Below are 15,050 nucleotides of genomic sequence, written 5' to 3' on the forward strand. Positions count from 1 at the left end.
GCATCAGTAACACAACTGTAAAGATGTTTGTACTTTACACTTAAAAGGCAGTATTCCTTTACGAAAAGTAATTTCAAATAATGCAATTTAATTAGAATTAACTTAAGGAAATTGTGACAAAATAACCCAGAGAGACAAAGAATATTAACATTGGATACAACGTTAATTACATAAAGCCCGAGTAACAAACAAAATGGCCAAATTATTAAGACACTTGTCAAAAGACAACTTTAAAATGTAGAAAGGTAAATCAGAACATTAAGTATTTCTTTTAAATGTATATATATTTTGTATAATGTAAATGTTTTATAAATATTACATTTTCATAGCTTTGTGTATTTTATCATTTCATTAAAGACAAACTGTAAAAATGAGTCATATTTGCATAAAATAATTAACGGAGCAGATCATGGTTACAATGTAAAACTTTGTACAACCTGTAATTAAAAAAACCTTTTCCTTTTTTAATGGTGTCCTAATTTAAATACTTTTGTTATATATGAATTTGTTGTATTTTATTTTATTTTTTTTTACAAAGCCAGATTCTAATAAGAAAGTTCCTTATGTTGCAATACTTCATACAAGAAGAATGTATACATTTAGATAAAATATCACATTTGTTGTCTATATTTTGTATAAGACCTTTTAATGCACTTTTTTTTTATTTTACATCACATGCAAAAGAAGAAAATATAAATATAAATCGCATTAAAGCAGATTAAATCGTTACTCTCCTCATTAGACTAACATTGGTAAGAAAATACAACATATTTAAATTATAAAGTGACATCCACTTGATGCATCTGCCTTCAGTGACCCTGAACCAGATTAAGTAATGTTGATAATGGACGGATGGATTTATACCAAGTGTCTATTCAACTACATAGTTAACAAAACACAATCCTTGTCCCAGACCGAAACCAGCATCCTTGGTTAGAATCCCACATCCTGCCATTATCTCCACTATTCCCTGTGTTCAAGTGGGGTTTACATTCCATACCACCCAAAACCATGCACAACAGGTTAATTGGAAGCAAAAATGGTCCAAGTGTGGATGTCTGCTCTTCAATAAAGGGCTGCCAGGTCCTTGCAGTAGGTTTTTCTTGGACCAAGTGCTGCCAGGATGGGCTCTGACTCCCACAATCCTGAAACAGATGAAGCAGATTTGAGAATGAATGTATGCATATATGTATTAGCTCAGGTCCAAAAAACGTATATAAATACAGTGGTGTGAAAAACTCTTTGCCCCCTTCCTAATTTCTTATTCTTTTGCATGTTTGTCACACAAAATGTTTCTGATCATCAAACACATTTAACCATTAGTCAAATACAACACAAGTAAACACAAAATGCAGTTTTTAAATGATGGTTTTTATTATTTAGGGAGAAATAAAATCCAAATCTACATGGCCCTGTGTGAAAAAGTAATTGCCCCCTTGTTCAAAAATAACCTAACTGTGGTGTATCACACCTGAGTTCAATTTCCGTAGCCACCTCCAGGCCTGATTATTGCCACACCTGTTTCAATCAAGAAATCACTTAAATAGGAGCTGCATGACACAGAGAAGTAGACCAAAAGCACCTCAAAAGCTAGACATCATGCCAAGATTCAAAGAAATTCAGGAACAAATGAGAACAGAAGTAATTGAGATCTATCAGTCTGGTAAAGGTTATAAAGCCATTTCTAAAGCTTTGGGACTCCAGTGAACCACAGTGAGAGCCATTATCCACAAATGGCAAAAACATGGAACAGTGGTGAACCTTTCCAGGAGTGGCCAACCAAAATTACCCCAAGAGCGCAGAGACGACTCATCCGAGAGGTCACAGAAGACCCCAGGACAACGTCTAAAAAACTGCAGGCCTCACTTGCCTCAATTAAGGTCAGTGTTCACGACTCCACCATAAGAAAGAGACTGGGCAAAAACGGCCTGCATGGCAGATTTCCAAGACGCAAACCACTGTTAAGCAAAAGAACATTAGGGCTCGTCTCAATTTTGCTAAGAAACATCTCAATGATTGCCAAGACTTTTGGGAAAATACCTTGTGGACTGATGAGACAAAAGTTGAACTTTTTGGAAGGCAAATGTCCCGTTACATCTGGCGGAAAAGGAACACAGCATTTCAGAAAAAGAACATCATACCAGCATTAAAATATGGTGGTGGTAGTGTGATGGTCTGGGGTTGTTTTGCTGCTTCAGGACCTGGAAGGCTTGCTGTGATAGATGGAACCATGAATTCTACTGTCTACCAAAAAATCCTGAAGGAGAATGTCCGCCATCTGTTCGTCAACTCAAGCTGAAGCGATCTTGGGTGCTGCAACAGGACAATGACCCAAAACACACCAGCAAATCCACCTCTGAATGGCTGAAGAAAAACAAAATGAAGACTTTGGAGTGGCCTAGTCAAAGTCCTGACCTGAATCCAATTAAGATGCTATGGCATGACCTTAAAAAGGCGGTTCATGCTAGAAAACCCTCAAATAAAGCTGAATTACAACAATTCTGCAAAGATGAGTGGGCCAAAATTCCTCCAGAGCGCTGTAAAAGACTCATTGCAAGTTATCGCAAACGCTTAATTGCAGTTATTGCTGCTAAGGGTGGCCCAACCAGTTATTAGGTTCAGGGGGCAATTACTTTTTCACACAGGGCCAGGTTTGGATTTTTTCTCCCTAAATAATAAAAAACATCATTTAAAAACTGCATTTTGTGTTTACTTGTGTTATGTTTGACTAATGGTTAAATGTGTTTGATGATCAGAAACATTTTGTGTGACAAACATGCAAAAGAATAAGAAATCAGGAAGGGGGCAAATAGTTTTTCACACCACTGTATATATGCAATTTTATTAAATCAAAAAAAAAAAAAAAAGTTTACCATGCAGTTTTAAAAAATATTTCATCAAGAATTTAAAATATCTTAACATATCTTATGATATCAATGTATCCTTCACTACAATACTTGGTTATCACAGATGGCACATTCAAGTTATTCTTCCTCAATAAATAGCTTTATCCTTTTGCAGACTTACATTTTTGTAGGTAAATTAAATACCACTGCATTCTTCCAAGAAATAAATATTCACTTCAAAAGGTTTAAGTATATTGAATATTTAACACAGCGACACATTAATCAATCCCCACCTCAGTTCTCAGTTGTAAGCGTACCACTTTTATTCAAAGACTCACAGCCCTCCTTCAGCAGCTGTTGCCATGCTTTTAGGAACTGTGCATTGGCTGAACACTTAGAAGCCAAGTCTTCCACTTGAGATGATAACAAAGTCGTAGCTTCTAGGATTGTGGTCAAACTGATTGTTGCCTGTAAAGACAAAAAAAAACAACAAAATTAAAACCATTTTTTTTTAAATATTCAAACAGTAATACTTACTAGATACTCTAGTAAGTAAGTACTAGATAAGTGTACTTGGAACGGACACATTTAGTACCATTTTAAAATTTCTTAAAAACAATAAACACAAACTTTGATAAATTAAAAGAATACAGTTTAAAAAAATAAAATTTAATCTGCAAGCAACTTTTATTTGGGACAATGCAGCATGATCGAATTGGAATAATTTATTTTTACTCACTAGACCTCACAAAGTTACAATCATGATTGGACTGAGATATGTAGTTTAGCATAAACAGAAAAAAAAAAATTCATTATGTTCTGGAATGGTTTTTCAGCTATTCCAGTGGGGTTTTGATGGGTTGTTTTTGGTTCTAGTCCTGCTAGGAAAGATCAACTAGTCGGGCTGATGTCACAGCCTGAAGCAGCACCTGTTTTGACAGCCTTCAAATCAGGCAGTGTGGTGCAGTGGTTAAGGCTTTAGACTTCAAACCCAGAGGTTGTAGGTTCAAATCACGCTACAGACACTGTGTGACCACGAGCAAGTCACTTCACCTGCCTGTGCTCCAACTGGAAAAACTAAAGAAACATACAGTGGAACCTTGGATGCAAGCATAATTCGTTCCGGAAACGTGCTCGTAATCCAAAGCACCCTGCCTGACTGCTTTGTCTGTGTATGGGAGAGTGACAGATCCGGCTACAATAAATAACTGTGCTGTTCCTGTTTCAAGCTGAATAAAGCTGGTGTCGCTAAAGTACTGAGACTCAGCTTCGTGTTTCTGGGTGCAAGACAGGGACTCTCACGTCACAGCACACACACGTGGTCACCATGCTGTAGTAAACAGTATACGCTTGTACGCATGTTGACTATACAAGTGAGGCACGCCGACTGAGACCGATAACGGGAGACGATTACCCACAATCCCGCAGCGAGAGAGAGAGAGAGAAGAACCATCAGCTCAGTTGTGATCACGTGACGGTCAGCAGACAAAGCGCCTATGTACTACTCGTATTGCAGAACCTCGCTTGTTTATCAAGTTAAAATTTATTTAAAAAAATTTAGCTTGTCTTGCAAAAACACTTCAAGACCAAGTTATTCGCAATCCAAGGTTTTACTTTAACTGACTTCAAACATTCCAAATCATCTTCTATACAGGTATCAGCCAAATAATAATTGTCAAACTTATTGGCAACAAGCTGATTACATTAACTATTGTCTTTAAAGGATGTTTATTGACCTGGCCCTAAAGAAGGAAAGAAATATCAAAACAAGTCGGCCTAAGGAGACTTGTTTGGATGTTAGTGATTGCACACTTTTTTCAGATTCATTTCCCTGTTAATATCTAGCTTCAAAAATTAACTTGATACATTTGTAGTAACATCTTGTACTATAAGGAGCGCAAGACATAATGAGATGCCTGAAGAACCAATACTGGAAACCGTATAGCTCAGATTTATTGTTGGTTTTGTGGCAAATGTGTTTCAGTTACTTGTTTTAAATACATTCCACTGTTTTTGGTATAGTGGTATATTGAGTTAATTGGTCACACAGCCATTTTCTCCATTAACATGTGTCGAAAACTCATGTACAGGTTCCATAGTTTGTCACACTCATACTGGACTAATTTGGAAACGCCAATTAACCTAACCTTGAACCGAGATGGGAAAACCAACGTACAAACTGAGAGAAGAAACACCTCCACATCGGCAAAGACCGGGAAGAGACGTCAAAAGGGGAAAAAAAAAAAGATTCCTGAGGTGGCAAAGCTACCCACTGCGTCACTTTGTCGTAGCCCTCTTATATTAACCAGCCATTGGATATTTCTTAATTAAGACTGAGTTTCTTGTATTGATATAATGTACCTATGTACCTCTTACAGCAAGCTTTGAATGTGTTGGCAATTAAACTTAATCTATCCATCCATTATTATTATTTGGATAACCGCTGCCATATCTTATATATGTGTATATATGTGCTTGGAGTGTGTGTGTGCCCTGCGGTGGGCTGGCGCCCTGCCTGGGGTTTGTTTTCTGCCTTGTGCCCTGTGTTGGCTGGGGTTGGCTCCAGCTGACCCCCGTGACCCTGTAGTTAGGTTATAGCTGGTTGGATAATGGATGGATGGATACATACATACACACACACACATATATATATACAGTATATATATATATATATATATACTGTACATACATACATACACACACACACACACACACATACATATATATATATATATATATATATATATATATATATATATATATATATATATATATATATAAACTGCTCAAAAAATTAAAGGAACACTTTGAAAACACATCAGATCTCAATGGGAAAAAGAAATCCTCCTGGATATCTATACTGATATAGACTGGGTAATGTGTTAGGAACGAAAGGATGCCACATCGGTTTGATGGAGATGAAAATGATCAACCTACAGAGCCCTGAATTCAAAGACGCCCCCAAAAATCAGAGTGAAAAAATTATGTGGCCTGCTAGTCCATTTTGCCAAAATTTAATTGCAGCAACTCAAAATTGTACGCAGCACTTTGTATGGCCCCTGTGTTCTTGTATACATGCCTGACAACATCGGTGCATGCTTCTAATGAGATGACAGATGGTGTTGTGGGGATCTCCTCCCAGATCTGGACCAGGGCATCACTGAGCTCCTGGACAGTCTGAGGTGCAACCTGGTGGCATTGGATGGACCAAAACATAATGTCCCAGAGGTGTTCTATTGGATTTAGGTCAGGAAAGTGTGGTGGCCAGTCAATGGTATCAATTCCTTCATCCTCCAGGAACTGCCTGCATACTCTCACCACATGAGGCCAGGAATTGTCATGCACCAGGAGCCACTGTACCAGCATTGGGTCTGACAGTGGGTCCAAGGATTTCATCCTGATACCTAATGGCAGCCAAGGTGCCTTTGTCAAGCCTGTAGCGGTCTGTGTGACCCTCCATGGATATGCCTCCCCAGACAATCATTAACCCACCACCAAACTGCCCATGCTGAATGATGTTACAGGCAGCATAATGTTCTCCATGGCTTCTCCAGACCCTTTCACTTCTGTCACGTGCTCAGGGTGAACCTGCTCTCATCTGTAAAAGCACAGGGCACCAGTGGTGCATCTGCCAATTCTGGTATTCTATGGCGAATGCCAATCGAGCTGCATGCTGCTGGGCAGTGAGCTCAGGGCCCATTAGAGGACATGGGGCCCTTGGGTCACCCTCATGAAGTCTTTCTGGTTGTTTGGTCAGAGACATTCACACCAGTGGCCTGCTGGAGGTCATTTTGTAGGGCTCTGGCAGTGCTCATCCTGTTCCTCCTTGCCCAAAGGAGCAGATACTGGTCCTGCTGATGGGTTATGGACCTTCTATGGCCCTCTCCAGCTCTCCTAGAGTAACTGCTTGTCTCCTAGAATCTCCTCCATGCCCTTGAGACTGTGCAGGGAGACACAGCAAACCTTCTGGCAATGACACGTATTGATGTGCCATCCTGGAGAAGTTGGACTACCTGTGCAACCTCTGTAGGGTCCAGGTATCGCCTCATACTACCAGTAGTGACACTGACTGTAGCCAAATGCAAAACTAGTGAAGAAACAGTCAGAAAAGATGAGGAGGGAAAAATTTCAGTGGCCTCCACCTGTTAAACCATTCCTGTTTTGGGGTCGTCTCATTGTTGCCCCTCTAGTGCATCTGTTGTTAATTTCATTAACACCACAGCAGCTGAAACTGATTAACAACCCCTCTGCTACTTAACTGACCAGATTAATATCCCATAAATTTCATTGACTTTATGCTATACTCTGATTAAAAAGTGTTCCTTTAATTCTTTTGAGCAGTATATATATCATATATATATATATATATATATATATAGTGACGTATCTTGCCATTACATGGGCTGTTGGGAGTGGAAGCAGTGTTGGGGTGGATACTTGGGGCACCTCTGAGAGAGAGAGAGAGAGAGAGGGACAGGGATCCGGGTTAATTAACGGTGCGTGAAGAAGCGGGGAGGTGGTGGCCGGAAATGGTAGTTGGGGGGCTGGAGCGAAAAGAGGACAGCATCAGGTGGTAAAAGGGAGCGAACGGTTTAAGAGAGTTAGACAGGACGAAGGTGGATTGTCTTTGTTATTTTGGTGGTGTCCCCGTGACCCAGCAAACGGGCGGCGGTAGGGCACCGTTTATATCGCGGCATATTCAATAAAAAGCCAGTCGGCATTTGGAAGACTCCCCAGAACAAGCGGCTCCTGAGTGTGTTTATTCGTCACTATATATATATATATATATATATATATATAAATATAACACACACTCACACTAAGATTTCGCATAATGCTAAGATTTGCATCGCATTGCGGTGACAAGCATGGACAGGATTAGGAACGAGTACATTAGAGGGTCAGCTCAGCTTAGATGGTTTCGAGACAAGCCAGAGAGGTGAGATTACGTTTGTTTGGACATGTGCAGAGGAGAGATGCTGAGTATATTGGGAGAAGGATGTTAACAATTGAGCTGCCAGGCAAGAGAAAAAGAGGAAGGCCTAAGAGAACTAAGGTTTGTGGGTGTAACAGAGCAAGATGCAGAGGACAGGAAGATACAGAAAACCCGCTGTAGCAACCCCTAACGGGAGCAGTCGAAAGAAGAAGAAGAGGAGGCTAGCATACCTGGTCAATTTGTAGTTCAATCTCATTGATATTTGAACAATTACCGATACTGCTTCTCGATTCTGATGCCATTGTGCGGAGCGGTTCCGTGTACGATGCAATTTTCTTATCACTAAAACTGTAACACACTTTCCAACTTCCCGCCCATATCTCCCACGGTTCAACCACCCACTATATACGCAAATCGATATGCCTGATCAAAAGAATCGCAATATTTTATCGTTTTCCTTTCCTTAACTAGGATTGCGCTGTTGTATCATGTGTTTAATAAATAAAAGATGTACTTATAAAGAAAATTAAGCATATTAATTTAAATTATATACTGAATGTTTACTTTTTTCAGGCATACTTGATGCCAGTTCAGGCATACTTGATGCCAGCTATTCAAGATAAATCTTTAGTAACTGCTTTAAACTGTTCTTAACATTACATTGTTATCGCAGCATTCATGGCTAATTCTGCTTTCTCATTCTTTCATTAAAGCAGAAGATAAGATAATGGGCTGAATTTTGTATAAAACAAAAAATAATAACTGTAATCTTTCCCTCGATGAGGCCGATGGGTATTGTAGTTTCTTATTCAAAGCCCTGCCCCTAACACGAGGATGAGCAGGTGACTAAAAAAATCAATTTCCCAGCATTCAAAGTAAAAAGGCGACTCAAGGTTAGTGCTACTGTCACGCCTCTTTCGGTTCCTACTGTAGTTGCAATTATACCAGCTGCTTTAGTGCATATAATCCGTTTTTATTTTATTTTGCTATTTACGGACCTACCTATGTCATCCATCTAGAGAACACAATTGTAATTGGACCGTCTGCAAATATGTTCCCCGCCTGCAAGTCTTCAAAAGGTAAAGTGTACGTGAATGTGTAAAGAGTATGTCATGGGTGCGTGTGTGTCTGCAGAAACGTACAACTAAGTGCGTGCGTGGGGAGCACTTTAAGTAAGACTGTCCAGAGTCTACGTGTGCGCGCATTTAATATGCTCGTCATCTGTTGTTGAATGCTGATAAACGCGTACTGCTGCAGCAGTCAGACGGGGTTCCTTCTTGTTTCTTCTACTCACGTATTTATTTATTTCAGAACGTTACATTGTTTATAACTATTGAGACGGTCAAAACTATTGAGACGGTCAAAAGTGCAGCTGTGAATGAAAGAAAATGAATGAGAGTGTCCCCTGCTGGTGGTTTTGAATATAGGGCAAAGGTTACTGTGGCTTATTTTTAGAAAGCTGGAAAGTCTGTGCCCAATTACTCAACATCGACAACACAACTGTATAGCTAACTGCCCTGATGACCTGCCACTTGAAAATATATTCAGTACATTGAGTAAAGCAGCCATAAAATGACAGTGGATTCATAGCATTGTTTGTAATGTTCTACAGAGTCGTTAAGTGAGAACGTTAAATCGTACCGCGTAGGCCATAGCAACACAAACACATTCTGGAGGAGCAAATTCAGTTCAATCCCCGCCACAATAAAAAGGGTTATAAAAAATTATCTTCTGCTCAGGTCCTTTAATCTCATACTGGAAACATAATAGAAATCCACCCTTTAACCGAAATAAATTCATGACAAAAATAATCCCTAATCGTGAAATAATTATTTTTATTAAAACCATACATGCCACAATTATTGGAAGCCCAAAGTCTTATGAATAAAGTGTAACTGAAACGTTTTTTTCCATCTGTATCTTACTTTTTTGTAAGTTGATCAGAGTGTGTGGGAAGTTTCAAGCAGTAATCCATGACCTCCCATATCACTGGGGTATAAATATGAGGTGGCACAAAGTCCAAATTCTCTTATTCATCAAAATCCAAAAGATAAGAGAACACACAATTCGGATAAAGGAAGGCTGTGTATTGACTTTAATAAGTCAGGGAATATCGATTCAAAAAAAAAAAAAAAAAAAGCTATTCGACTGAAAATGCCCATATCTAATAAGTTCACATCGACTGGAACTGTTATCCAAGTTGCCTGGAAGAGGACCCAAGTTTATTTTGACCCCAAAGTGCAGTGAGCAGGATGGTAAGAGAGGTAAAAATAAAATTCCCCAGGATCACTGTTCGAGAAAAACAGAAAAAAAAACATATTAGAGTCTCCCAAACTACCATGAGATGCCACTTCCATGCCAACAGATTATTTGGAAGGCATGGTAGGATAAAAAGCCTGTCCTGTCATGTAACCATAAATGCCCGCACCTTTTCTCAACACTATTAGAACTTGGATTGGGACCATTTTCTATGGTCTGAGGAAGCACAAATTTAGCTTTTTGCCAACAAACACTCAAGGTGATTTTGGCATAGGAAGAAGGGTAGCTATACCACAAAAAAAAAAATCCCAAAGGTCAAGTATGGTGGAAGATCTGTGATGTTATAGGGGCTGTTTTTCCTCAAAAGGCATTGGAAACCTTGTTAGGGCACATAGTATTAAGGAATCCATGAAACACCGGGAGATCTTAAATCTGGCTGCCTCTGTCATGAATCTAAAACTTGGTCGTTGTTGGATCCTCCAGCAGGATAATGATCCAGAATATATGGCCAAATCAATACAAGCTCCTGCCATGGCTATCTCAGTCCCTGAAGCCCCGTTGAAAACCTGTGGGTGAGCTGAAGAGGAGAGTGAACAAGAGAGTCCCTGGATGAACTGGAGGGATTCTGTGAAGAGGAGTGATCTCTGATTGCTTGCTCCATATTTTTTAGCGTTATTGGAAAAGACTGCTTTTTTATTGATGGAGGCTGTAAAAAGTATTAAATGCAGGGGTACCATTAATTGTGAAACGTGTTGTTTTGTTAGAAATAATTATTTCTTGATCAGGAATTATTTTGTTCACAAAATGAATTTACCTAAGTTGTTGAATTTTGCTCATTTTTTTCAGTATCACATTTCACCCAAAGGTGAATTTGTTTATAACCCTTAACTCCTCTTTCAAAAGGGTGACAATAAATGTGGAGGAGACTGCATATATGCATGCATGTATGTATGTATGTGTGTGTGTGTTTGTTTGTATATGTATGTCTGTATGTCTGAATGTCTGACAGCTTTTCACGAGAAAACTACTTAATGGATTTAGATTGGGGTTTTTTCTATAATTTCCTTGAACATTCTGGTTGATTTTGTGACTTCTCTCATCGCACTAAGTATCGTAGTTTGGTTGCATCACCAATTTATTTGCACGAATTCAAGAGAGGTGCAGTGGGCCGCTGGGAGGAGGGGCTCACTCACTCACTCGCCAGCCTCGGGTGTTTCTTATATCTGCTTAGCTAGCGAACAAGAGAACTACTTAACGGATTTAGATCAGGTTTTTTTTTTCTAGAATTTGCCTGAACATTCCGGTTGATTTTGCAACTTCTTTCATCATGCTAAGAATTCTAGTTTGCTTGCAGGAGCAATGTATTCAAGCTAATCCCAGACAGAGGCTGTGGGCCAAGGGGAGGGGGAAGCGTGACATCAGGACTGGGTAGTCGGTCTACCTCTGCATTTTGGAGTACACCTTGTCTCACCTTAGTTAGCGATTCCTTTTTGAAGTTTGTCCTGTTTCACTACTGCAAAGGGGGAGCCACAGAGGATGCCTTGTGTGTGTGTATATACGCACCTAAAGGATTATTAGGAACACCTGTTCAATTTCTCATTAATGCAATTATCTAATCAACCAATCACATGGCAGTTGCTTCAATGCATTTAGGGGTGTGGTCCTGGTCAAGACAATCTCCTGAACTCCAAACTGAATGCCAGAATGGGAAAGAAAGGTGATTTAAGCAATTTGGAGCGTGGCATGGTTGTTGGTGCAAGACGGGCCGGTCTGAGTATTTCACAATCTGCTCAGTTACTGGGATTTTCACACACAACCATTTCTAGGGTTTACAAAGAATGGTGTGAAAAGGGAAAAACATCTAGTATGTGGCAGTCCTGTGGGCGAAAATGCCTTGTTGATGCTAGAGGTCAGAGGAGAATGGGCCGACTGATTCAAGCTGATAGAAGAGCAACTTTGACTGAAATAACCACTCGTTACAACCGAGGTATGCAGCAAAGCATTTGTGAATCCACAACACGCACAACCTTGAGGCGGATGGGCTACAACAGCAGAAGACCCCACCGGGTACCACTCATCTCCACTACAAATAGGAAAAAGAGGCTACAATTTGCACGAGCTCACCAAAATTGGACAGTTGAAGACTGAAAAATAATGCCTGGTCTGATGAGTCTCGATTTCTGTTGAGACATTCAAATGGTAGAGTCAGAATTTGGCGTAAACAGAATGAGAACATGGATCCATCATGCCTTGTTACCACTGTGCAGGCTGGTGGTGGGGGTGGTGTAATGGTGTGGGGGATGTTTTCTTGGCACACTTTAGGCCCCTTAGTGCCAATTGGGCATCGTTTAAATGCCAAGGGCTACCTGAGCATTGTTTCTGACCATGTCCATCCCTTCATGACCACCATGTACCCATCCTCTGATGGCTACTTCCAGCAGGATAATGCACCATGTCACAAAGCTCGAATCATTTCAAATTGGTTTCTTGAACATGACAATGAGTTCACTGTACTAAAATGGCCTCCAGAGTCACCAGATCTCAACCTAATAGAGCATCTTTGGGATGTGGTGGAACGGATCTTCGTGCCCTGGATGTTCATCCCACAAATCTCCATCAACTGCAAGATGCTATCCTATCAATATGGGCCAACATTTCTAAAGAATGCTTTCAGCACCTTGTTGAATTAATGCCACGTAGAATTAAGGCAGTTCTGAAAGCTAAAGGGTCAAACACCGTATTAGTATGGTGTTAATAATCCTTTAGGTAAGTGTATATATATATATATATATATATATACTGTGCATCCGGAAAGCATTCACAGCGCATCACTTTTTCATTTTTTTCCTCAGAATTCTACACACAACACCCCATAATGACAATGTGAAAAAGGTTTACTTGAGGTTTTTGCAAATTTATTAAAAATAAAAAATCTGAGAAAGCACATGTACATAAGTACTCACAGCCTTTGCCATGAAGCTCAAAATTGAGCTCAGGTGCATCCTGTTTCCCCTGATCATCCTTGAGATGTTTCTGCAGCTTAATTGGAGTCCACCTGTGGTAAATTCAGTTGATTGGACATGATTTGAAAGGCACACACCTGTCTATAGAAGGTCCCACAGTTGACAGTTCATGTCAGAGCACAAACCAAGCATGAAGTCAAAGGAATTGTCTGTAGACCTCCGAGACAGGATTGTCTTGAGGCACAACTTTCTGCTGCTTTGAAGGTCCCAATGAGCACAGTGGCCTCCATCATCCGTAAGTGGAAGTAGTTCGAAACCACCTGGACTCTTCCTAGAGCTGGCCTGCCATCTAAACTGAGCGATCGGGGGAGAAGGGCCTTAGTCAGGGAGGTGACCACGAACCCGATGGTCACTCTGTCAGAGGTCCTCAGTGGAGAGAGGAGAACCTTCAAGAAGGACAACCATCTCTGCAGCAATCCACCAATCAGGCCTGTATGGTAGAGTGGCCAGACGGAAGCCACTCCTTAGTAAAAGGCACATGGCAGCCCGCCTGGAGTTTGCCAACAGGCACCTGAAGGACTCTCAGACAATGAGAAACAAAATTCTCTGGTCTGATGAGACTTCCCATCCAACCCGATGGAGCTTGAGAGGTGCTGCAAAGAGGAATGGGTGAAACTGGCCAAGGATAGGTGTGCCAAGCTTGTGGCATCATATTCAAAAAGACTTGAGGCTGTAATTGCTGCCAAAGGTGCATCGACAAAGTATTGAGCAAAGGCTGTGAATACTTATGTACATGTGATTTCTCAGTTTTTTATTTTAATAAATTTGCAAAAACTTCAAGTAAACTTTTTCACGTTGTCATTATGGGGTGTTGTGTAGAATTCTGAGGAAAAAATGAATTTAATCCATTTTGGAATAAGGCTGCAACATAACAAAATGTGGAAAAAGTGATGCGCTGTGAATACTTTCCCGGATGCACTATATATATATATATATATATATATATATATATATATATATATATATATATATATATATATATATATATATATAATGAATAAATAAAATACAGTTGCTCTTCAGACCTAAGAATATAATACTCTGATCGTCACCAATGTCAAATAAGGAAACCAGCCGCCATGGTGCAACAACAGAGACTTTGCATCAGGCGCTGACAACAACAACATTTATTTATATAGCACATTTTCATACAAAAAAATGTAGCTCAAAGTGCTTTACAAAATGAAGAATAGAAAAATAGAAGACACAATAAAAAATAAAAATAAGTCAACATTAATTAACATCGAATAAGTAAGGTCCAATGGCCAGGGTGGACAGAAAAAACAAAAAAAAAACTCCAGACGGCTGGAGAAAAAAAATAAAATCTGCAGGGATTCCAGACCATTAGACTGCCCAGTCCGCTCTGGGCATTCTACCTAACATAAATGAAACAGTCCTCTTTAGGACTCCTTTTTGGATTTAGGATTCTCATGGAATAACTTGATGATGATGGTCACGTAGACTTCTGGCTTTCAGTCCATCAATGATGGAGAATCATGATGCTTTGAGTAGGTGCCACCACAAAGAAACCGGAAAAAGAAACAAGAGAGAGTAGGGGTCAGTGTGGATTTTAGAGCCACTATGAATAGTTATGATGAATTGAACATACAGAGTATCAGGATTAAGTTAAAGTGAAGTTATAGAAAGGCCATGTTAAAGTAATGTGTTTTCAGCAGTGTTTTAAAGTGCTCCACTGTATTAGCCTGGCGAATTCCTATTGGCAGGCTATTCCAGATTTTAGGTGCATAGCAGCAGAAGGCCGCCTCTCCACTTCTTTTAAGTTTAGCTTTTGGAATTCTAAGGAGACACTCATTTGAGGATCTGAGGTTACGATTTGGAATATAGGGTGTCAGACATTCCAATATATAAGATGGAGCAAGATTAATTAAGGCTTTATAAACCACTAGCAGAATACCCGTGCTTCGCAGCGGAGAAGAAGTTATGAAAAAGAAAAGGAAAAATTTTTAAAATAACGTAACATGATTG

The 15,050-nt window shown here is 39.8% G+C and overlaps 2 protein-coding genes across 2 annotated transcripts in view; one reads left to right on the top strand and one right to left on the bottom strand.

The window, feature by feature from the left end:
* Positions 1-68: 68 nt before the first annotated feature.
* Positions 69-8,188, bottom strand: LOC120527171 (renal cancer differentiation gene 1 protein-like). Its single transcript, XM_039750308.1, has 3 exons — positions 8,013-8,188; positions 3,164-3,314; positions 69-1,145 (listed from the first exon to the last, which is right to left on the bottom strand). The coding sequence occupies exons 1-3, from the start codon at positions 8,082-8,084 to the stop codon at positions 1,066-1,068; spliced, it is 303 nt and encodes a 100-aa protein (XP_039606242.1). The 5' UTR covers positions 8,085-8,188; the 3' UTR covers positions 69-1,065.
* Positions 8,189-8,642: 454 nt separating this feature from the next.
* etfdh (electron transfer flavoprotein dehydrogenase) overlaps positions 8,643-15,050 on the top strand; it is a 49,459-nt gene continuing 43,051 nt past the window's right edge. Inside the window, exon 1 of the mRNA XM_039750309.1 lies at positions 8,643-8,861. Within this exon, the coding sequence (XP_039606243.1) occupies positions 8,834-8,861 (28 nt within the window). The 5' untranslated portion in view covers positions 8,643-8,833. The remainder of the gene's footprint in view (positions 8,862-15,050) is intronic.

Source organism: Polypterus senegalus, chromosome 4 (assembly GCF_016835505.1).
Source record: "Polypterus senegalus isolate Bchr_013 chromosome 4, ASM1683550v1, whole genome shotgun sequence".
NCBI classification, from domain to species: domain Eukaryota; kingdom Metazoa; phylum Chordata; class Cladistia; order Polypteriformes; family Polypteridae; genus Polypterus; species Polypterus senegalus.